Source organism: Myotis brandtii, unplaced genomic scaffold, assembly GCF_000412655.1.
Source record: "Myotis brandtii unplaced genomic scaffold, ASM41265v1 scaffold680, whole genome shotgun sequence".
NCBI classification, from domain to species: Eukaryota; Metazoa; Chordata; class Mammalia; order Chiroptera; family Vespertilionidae; genus Myotis; species Myotis brandtii.
The window spans coordinates 314217-322385 of NW_005370658.1; the positions used below are offsets into that span (position 1 = coordinate 314217).

Genomic DNA, 8169 nt, shown 5'->3' on the forward strand with positions numbered 1-8169 from the left:
GAGTTGCATGGTGTGAGGGTCCCGGGGCCGCCGCGTCGCTCGGGCCCCGCCATGGCCGTCACCATCACGCTCAAGACGCTGCAGCAGCAGACTTTTAAGATCCGCATGGAGCCTGACGAGACGGTGCGAGCCAGGCTGGAGCCTGGGATGGGAGTGACGGGTTCGGAGGGTGGTATGGGGGCGGGGAGGCAGAGATCCCGGCGGGAGGGCTGGAGGATGGCGCGGTCCGGTGCTTTCGCTCGGGCCCCGCCATGGCCGTCACCATCACGCTCAAGACGCTGCAGCAGCAGACTTTTAAGATCCGCATGGAGCCTGACGAGACGGTGCGAGCCAGGCTGGAGCCTGGGATGGGAGTGACGGGTTCGGAGGGTGGTATGGGGGCGGGGAGGCAGAGATCCCGGCGGGAGGGCTGGAGGATGGCGCGGTCCGGTGCTTATTCACTCCTCCCAACCTGCCTGACTTTCCCGGACCACTCCGCCCCCCTTCCCCTAATGGTCTCCCGCCTAGCCCCTGGTGGCTGGGGCGGCGCTCACAGTCCGGTCTCCGGACCAGGCTCCACCCCCGGGGCGCCTGCCAGGCCCCAGGTCTAATGTCAGTGCTCTCGCGGGGCGCGGGAGACCGGCTCGGATGCCCGGCCGGGCTGCGCTCCCCGGGATGGGGGCTCTGAGTTCTCAGCTTTGCAGGCGTCTCCTCGGGACGTTGGTGGCAGAATCTGGGAGTAGCGGCCAGTAGATGCCCACTGATGACAGCCACGGTGATGATAATGATTATAAGTGGCCTGAGTTTCAGTGGTCCTTGTTTGTTGGCCGTTCTTTGCTGGTCGCTGAGTTTTTACTGTTATTATCTTACTAAATCTGCAAAACAGGCCTGTCATTTCGGGACTCTTGACTCCTCACTTTACAGATCTGGAAACCTAAGGAACTTGGCCATAATCTCATACAGCGAGTATGGCAGAGCTAGGATTCAAATTCGGTTCTGCCTTATGTCAGAGCCCACAGTCTAAGCATTATTCTGCTTTTTTAGCTGAAAAGGGAATTTAGGACCCAACAAACATATGGACTGTTTATGTATTTGGCACTTTCTGCACAACCACCCCATGAAGGAAACATTGACATCCACTTTTTGCAGAAAAGGAAACACACAGGTTTTTGTTTTGTTTTTTTGACCTGCTCAACTCTTTGACTTTGGGGGAAATTACTTAACCTCTCTGTGCCTCCATTTTCTTAAATATGAAATATTGTGAGGCTCTAAAAATGTGGCACTTACGCATTTATGACAGCCCTATTAACTTATGCTCTCAGTAAGAACTGAGCACTGTCTGCAGCGTGGAATGAGGAACCCTCTTAACTCCCCAAATTGTTTTGTTTTTCACCACACTTTTCATCATCTGAAATACATATTTGTTTTTTCTCTTCCCCACATGAGTGACATCTCTATGAGAAGAGGGCCTTGTGTTTTGTTTCCTGCTGTGTCTTCAGTGTCTGAAACAGCACCTGGCACATTATAAGTGTTCTGTAAATACTCTGTTGAATGTTGGAATGATCAGATAACTCAAATCTAACATATTTGACTATGAATCTTAGCTTCTCCGTCATCAAGGCTTTCAGCCTCTTCTCCCCAACCTAGAAGAGAAGAGAGAATCTTGCGATTTGCAATGACTGCATCCCTTCCTACAGGTGAAGGTGCTAAAGGAGAAGATAGAAGCTGAAAAGGGTCGTGATGCCTTTCCTGTGGCTGGACAGAAACTCATCTATGCTGGCAAGATCCTGAGTGATGATGTCCCCATCAGGGACTATCGCATAGATGAGAAAAACTTTGTAGTTGTCATGGTGACCAAGGTAGGTGAAATATGCTGGTTGTGAGGATTACATGGATTAGCTGGGGAGCTGGCTAGAGCCTGTGTGCCCATGAGAGATTAGCTGTGAATAGGGTGGGGCCTGGATGTGACTGGATGTTGAGGCTTGATAGGGATACTGATGCCTGCTCCCTTTTTCTGGGTATGACAGGCCAAAAACAGCTCAGGCACCTCAGTACCCCCAGAGGCCTCATCCACTGCTGCCCCTGAGTCCTCCACATCCTTCCCGCTGGCCCCCGCCTCAGGCATGTCCCATACCCCACCTACCATCAGAGAAGACAGGAGTCCATCGGAGGAATCAGTCCCCACGGCATCCCCGGAGTCTGTGTCAGGGTAAGGCAGGGAGCAGCAGTCCCAACTTGGGCCCTGTCCTCCCAGCACATTCCATTGCCCACATATTGTGGTCTTACGCACACAGGGGGAGGGCAGGCCTCCAGAAGCCGGTCCGATTTCTCTCTCTTGAATTTGCAGCTCTGTTCCTTCTTCAGGTAGCAGCGGGAGAGAGGAAGATGCAGCCTCCACGCTAGGTGGGTGGGCAGTCCCTGGGGCAGAAGTGACTGGGTGTTCCAGCCATCAGTTGGGTCTTGTGTGGGTTTGGGAGGGTCTGGGAGCTCTCCTTCCCTTTCCCTGGTGACCCAGACCTCACTGCTCCCTCCACAGTGACTGGCTCTGAATATGAGACGATGCTGACGGAGATCATGTCCATGGGCTATGAGCGGGAACGGGTCGTGGCCGCCCTGAGAGCCAGCTACAACAACCCCCACCGAGCCGTGGAGTATCTACTCACGGTGAGGTGGGGGTACAGCCTCCTGGGGAGGCTTCTACGGAGTACATGGGCTTCAGTGCCCTGATGGGTGGTCAGGGAGGCAAAACCTGCCCCCAAAAGCCTTTGGGTTGTGGTACCAGCCAGGAAAGGCTTTCTACAAAAGGCTGGACATGAGTGGATGGGTGGGCCTCACCTATCTCCTGCCAGGGCAGAGCGTGCAGGAGGGAGGCAGCGGGTGTTTTGTGCTTTAGAACTAAATAGGACCCCTGACAGGGAATTCCTGGGAGTCCCGAGCCAGAACATGGTTCTGTCCAGGAGAGCCAAGTGTCTGAGCAGACGTCCACAGAACCAGGTGAGTGAATTGGGAGGTGTGCATGTGGGGTGTCTGCTGTCAAGGCATCAGACTTCTCCCTCCCCAACCCTCATGCTTCTGGGAGCCCAGCCTGGGGTCTGACTACATGCCTCTTTCCTGCCAGCGGGAGAGAACCCCCTGGAGTTCCTGCGGGACCAGCCCCAGTTCCAGAATATGCGGCAGGTGATTCAGCAGAACCCGGCGCTGCTGCCTGCCCTGCTTCAGCAGCTGGGCCAGGAAAACCCACAGCTTCTGCAGGTGCGGCCCTGGGGGCTCAGAGGGAGCCAGTGTGGCCAACACCTCCCCTCCCTGTGGGAACCAAAGCCCGAAAGAACGAGCCTGGTCCAGTACCTATGTAGGCATTCCTCTATACTTGGAAAATTGGACTAACAGTGGTCCCTTGGTGCTCCCTTTGACTTAATGTTTTATATAATCGTCCCAATCACCATGTGAGGGTCTGGGTACTGTCATCATTGCCCTCATGGAAGAAGACCCCAGAGGCTTGGAGCAGCGGGCAGCTGGTGGAGTGTCTGCCTCCAGCTTCTGCTCCTGTGCTCTGTCTTCTGGGTCTTGTGACTCTGACTGTGTCTCAGCTGCACATACAGCTGGTGCTTCATACATGTCATGTCAGTAGGGTTTCATTGTAGCACCCAGGACCACTGTGCCCTAGTTTGCTCTGGGTCCTCCATGAATGCCTGCCTCTCGCAGTTCAGGACCAGTCTGCTGCTTCTCCCCCCACTTCTGTCTTATGCTGGCTCCTCCAGCTGTTGGAGAGCCCAGGCTGCACATCTGTTCTTTATCTGCACTCAGTCTTCCCTATGCATCCTCCTGGGGCCTTCGGTCTGTGGTGACCCCCAAATCTGTGTAACCAGGCCAGACCTCTGGATGCCACGCTTTTCCATGGCTGACGTAATGCCTCCATGAAAGTGCTCTCCAGATGTCTTAAGTTTTCAGAACAGACCCTCTTCCCATCCCTTTCTGTCCCCACACGGACCAGCCTGGGAGCCTTCTGCGGTCGTCTATCACCTGGCATGTCTGCTCTACTTCTGGAACATCTCAGTCAGTCCAGCCTTGCACTCTAGTTCGGTGGCTGATATTTCACCTCCCGCCTGGTTGCCTGGTGGCCAGGCCGGTTTCTGCACAGCCCCTACAGTCCATTCTCCATTAGGAGCCAGAGTCTTGAAAAAGCACTTGCTCCATTCAAATGAAAATTGTCAGACGTACATAAAAGTTGACAGTTTTATCAGAACCCCTAGATAGGCAATATCCAGATGTATTTATGTTTTTAAAAGGTACACAGATTTACCCATCACCACTGTTGTATCCCATTACACTACAAGGCCGTAGAAGAAAGCAGGTCTGGTCCCTGCTTTCCTCTCTGATCTCATTTTCTGTTCTTCCCTCTCCTCTTTCTTGTTTACTTGGTTTAGCCAAATGGATCTTGTTTCTGGGACTTGTCAAATGCATCCCCCCTCTTTGGCCTTTTTTTTTTTTTTAATATATTTTATTGATTTTTCACAGAGAGGAAGGGAGAGGGATAGAGAGTTAGAAACATCGATGAGAGAGAAACATCGATCAGCTGCCTCCTGCATACCTTTTACTGGGGATGTGCCCAAGACCAAGATACATGCCCTTAGCCGGAATCGAACCTGGGACCTTTCAGTCCGCAGGCCGACGCTCTATCCACTGAGCCAAATCGGTTAGGGCTCACCCTTTGGCTTTTTCACTTGGAACATGTTCTACCTGGGGGAAACTTCCTTCTCTCCTGGCCTAAAATGTCTTTCCTAGCCCAGTGTCTGCCCTACTGTATGCCAGGCCCAATATTTACGTTGTAAATAATTATCCATTTATTTGCTTGTTTATGGCCTATCTCACCACCCTGGAACATCAGCTCCACCAGGGCAGGGTCTGTTCACCACTGTTGCTATTTGGCTAGAATAGGGACCGTCAACATACTTTACTAAGTGAATGAAAAACAAGGGCTATAAGACACTTGGGGAGGTGGGCCAAAGGCCTTGGGTCGTCATCCCCTGCCCTCTGTCACTCACAGCAAATCAGCCGGCACCAGGAGCAGTTCATCCAGATGCTGAACGAGCCCCCTGGGGAGCTGGCGGACATCTCTGACATTGAGGGTGAGGTGGGTGCCATAGGCGAGGAGGCCCCACAGATGAACTACATCCAGGTGACGCCACAGGAGAAGGAAGCTATAGAGAGGGTAAGAGGCCTGGCCGAGGGGTAACCCTGCTGGTGGGCAGGTCACCCCACCCCCTGCTCATACCTGCCCATCTTCCCACAGTTGAAGGCCTTGGGCTTCCCAGAGAGCCTGGTGATCCAGGCCTACTTCGCCTGTGAAAAAAACGAGAACTTGGCTGCCAACTTCCTCCTGAGTCAGAACTTTGATGATGAGTGATGCCAGGAAGCCAGGCTGCCTACTGCCCCACCCTACCCCCAAATCTACAAAAGTTTTATAAAAGAAAAAAATATATATATATTCATGTTTATTTAAGAAGTGGAAAAAAGTAAAAAATCTTAAAAAAACAACAACCCAACTTCCCAGCCTCCTGAAGTGGCTCCTATTCCCATCTTTGCCTGAGATGACCTGGGCTAGACAGCTGTCCCCCCATCCCCTGCCTTAGCTCAGCCTGCTCCTGCTCCAAGGAGCTGGCAGGACTGGAAGTGACAGATGGGCCCCTCTTGGCCTCTGTCCCAGCTCCCTGCAGCCAGATGGAGAAGCGGCTGCTTGCTTCCCCATCCCCCGAAGAGCCCTTAAGACCCCCTTACCCTGGAAGGGAAAGGGGAAGCTGGAGCCCCAAACTTTGATCCTCTGTTGGAATGGCCCAAATCTTCCCATCTGGGGTGAGCACATTCTGGCCTTGGCCTCCAGCCTGCATCACTTCAATGGGAGGAAGCGGCCAGGCTTCTGTCTGGGGAAGGGGTAATGTCAGAGCCGCTCTGGAGGTCAAGGCCACCCCAGAACAGAACCCTGTCTCTGATAAAGGTTTTGAAGTGAATAAAGTTTTAAAAGCCCATCTGTGGTCTGTACCTGCTGGGGCTTTCCGCTCCAGCTTGTCTGGCTCTGGGGGTTAGTTGGGCACAGGAAATGTGGGAATGCCAAGAAGGGACAGAGAGGCCTGTCAGCCTGTGCAGATTGGGGCTCCCAGTGTATTCTTCCTCAGAAGCTGTCTCATTCCCTGCAGTGGGCCCGTCACATCTTGGTCTTGAAAGGGCTTGTTTCTTCCTACCCCTACCCCCCATCATCACCAGTCTGTTTTGGCTAAATTTCCCCCCTGGTAATTACTGGAGATTAATGTTGGTAAACAGTAGCCTTCTCCTCTGCCATCTGCTCCTACATTATTTCCTCATTGCATCCCCTGTTCTCTCCTCCTGAAACATGGTCTAGAGTCCCCCAGTGAGCAGCGCCAAGGAAGGATGGGGATTCCCCGGCCTCAGATATTGGGGAGGGGTACACTGAGAGAGGACACAGCTCTCCAAGAGTGAGGCTGTTGGGCAGCAGGTTTTATTGAGAAAGAAAAGCTCAGGAGCTGGGTGCCATGGAGTCTGCTGGGTCCTGGTCTGCAGTGGCGGCCATTGCAGCAGTTCTTGCCTCCTTCTTCTGTCTTTGTTTTTCCTCCTTGAGGCGCTTGCGCTGCTGCTTCTCCAGGTCCTGCAGCAGCTCCTGGAAACGGGTACTCCTTGGGTCCACGTGGTAGCCCAGGCGCTCCTGGGCTTCGGCCTGCAGCCTGGCTCGCCGCTCCTTGTCTGCCTTCTCCTTCTCCCTGCGCTCCCGCTGCTGCCGCCGCCAGTTCTCAATCATCTGTGGCATCTTGGCCATGCTCTCTGCAATGAGCTGCTCCCTGTAGGGGAAGGAGGGTGAGAGGTGAGGAAAGTGACATCCAACCAGAGCAGCACACATCTACTCACATCCCACCCTCAAGTCTGCCCACATGTTGCTTCTCAACTCCTCCATGGGGATGAAAAACTGGGATGATTTATCTTGACCATTATCTAGTGAACAGGCAGTAGAGATTAACTAATATATGTATGACCTAGATATAGAGCATGAGAGGGCCAAGCCCCAATAACCCCCAGGAGCAGGCCCCAAGTTAACATTTCACGAGCTGTCTAGTGAGCCCTCTGTTTCACACACCATGCCGGGCCATTCCCAGGGACATCACTGACCACCTACTGTAAGCCAGGCCCAGTTCTAGGCAAAGCATAAAGACAAGAAATGGACTGGATCTTTCCATCCAATCCTGAGTTTGTAAGTGCCAGTTATAGCCCCATTTTAAGGATTAGAAATGTGAGGCAGGAAGAACTAAAGCCTCAAGACGGTTATCTAGCTGGGGTGGGGCAGAGATAGCTATGAGAGAGGTTCCCATCCCATCTCCATTGTTAACTGCCTGGGTGACTGGACTGGTGACTCCACCTCCCAGGCCTCACTTTCCTCATTTCTAATGAGGGTGGTCCCCCTTCCTCTTAGAGCTGTTGTGCAAATAAGAACATTAAACACTGAGGACACAAATGGCCTGCTCCCCCACCTTGCCTGCTTTGGCTGGCTCCTCACTCTAGGAAGTGGCACAACCCTGATGCCCTTGGTCTTGCCTCCATACTTTGGTTAAGTCTAATCCTTTAGACCTGCTTACGAGTCCGACCTCTGCTCTTGATTCCAGACCTCATCACTTTCCAATGAGGGCCTGGCTGTTCCCGAAAGCACCTTCCTACCTCAGGGCCTTGGCTGTTCCCTCCACCCAGAACATTTCCTTCTGCGGTCATTCAGGTCTCTGCTTAAACCTCAGGTGTGAGTCCCAAACCAAAGCCGCCCTCCGAGTGCACTCTTCACCAAATTTTATCTTCCCAATGGCTCTGTTGCCATCTGAAATGTTTTGTTCCCTGCTGTGTCCCCCGCACCTGGGACAGGCCTTGCACACAGTAGGCGCTTGAACAGTTACTCAGAAGTCTGCTTTGCAGCACGTAAATCTACAGCAACACAAACCCCACGATAACCGCCTGTTGGGGTACAATTCACGCATTGGGCCGCGAAGGGCGCGACCGTAGCCCCGACCGCACGCACGCACCTGGCCTTACGCTTCTGCTCCTCGGCCAGCTGCTGCACCCGCAATGACTCCTGCATGGCCGCCAGGCTCGGGTGCCACTCGCTCTCCTCAGCCTCTAGCTCGCGCAGCTGCTGCTGCCACG

The 8169-nt window shown here is 53.5% G+C and overlaps 2 protein-coding genes across 4 annotated transcripts; one reads left to right on the forward strand and one right to left on the reverse strand.

Annotated features, from left to right (window-relative positions):
• Positions 1-6: 6 nt before the first annotated feature.
• RAD23A (RAD23 homolog A, nucleotide excision repair protein) lies at positions 7-6002 on the forward strand. 3 transcript variants are annotated; one of them, XM_014529455.1, is made up of 10 exons: positions 7-99; positions 300-323; positions 1677-1838; positions 2007-2188; positions 2327-2382; positions 2516-2643; positions 2895-2973; positions 3098-3231; positions 5024-5188; positions 5270-6002. In XM_014529455.1, exons 1-10 carry the CDS (start codon positions 52-54, stop codon positions 5381-5383), a joined length of 1092 nt encoding a protein of 363 aa, XP_014384941.1. In that variant the 5' UTR covers positions 7-51; the 3' UTR covers positions 5384-6002. The 3 variants fall into 3 exon arrangements, with proteins under 3 accessions (XP_014384941.1, XP_005881630.1, XP_005881632.1); XM_005881568.2 differs by lacking the exon at positions 300-323 and having other exon boundaries at positions 7-123; XM_005881570.2 differs by lacking the exon at positions 7-99 and having other exon boundaries at positions 242-323.
• Positions 6003-6460: 458 nt separating this feature from the next.
• GADD45GIP1 (growth arrest and DNA-damage-inducible, gamma interacting protein 1) lies at positions 6461-8163 on the reverse strand. Its single transcript, XM_005881609.2, has 2 exons — positions 8049-8163; positions 6461-6827 (listed from the first exon to the last, which is right to left on the reverse strand). The coding sequence occupies exons 1-2, from the start codon at positions 8102-8104 to the stop codon at positions 6509-6511; spliced, it is 375 nt and encodes a 124-aa protein (XP_005881671.2). The 5' UTR covers positions 8105-8163; the 3' UTR covers positions 6461-6508.
• Between the last annotated feature and the right edge of the window lie 6 nt (positions 8164-8169).

Coding starts and splice junctions, on each gene's coding strand:
- RAD23A (XM_005881568.2), top strand. CDS start 52: ATGGCCGTCACCATCACGCTCAAGACGCTGCAGCAGCAGACTTTTAAG. Junction 1,839..2,006: donor TAGTTGTCATGGTGACCAAG/GTAGGTGAAATA, acceptor TGGGTATGACAG/GCCAAAAACAGCTCAGGCAC. Junction 2,189..2,326: donor TCCCCGGAGTCTGTGTCAGG/GTAAGGCAGGGA, acceptor TTGAATTTGCAG/CTCTGTTCCTTCTTCAGGTA.
- GADD45GIP1 (XM_005881609.2), bottom strand. CDS start 8,104: ATGCAGGAGTCATTGCGGGTGCAGCAGCTGGCCGAGGAGCAGAAGCGT. Junction 6,828..8,048: donor GAGCAGAAGCGTAAGGCCAG/GTGCGTGCGTGC, acceptor CTTCCCCTACAG/GGAGCAGCTCATTGCAGAGA.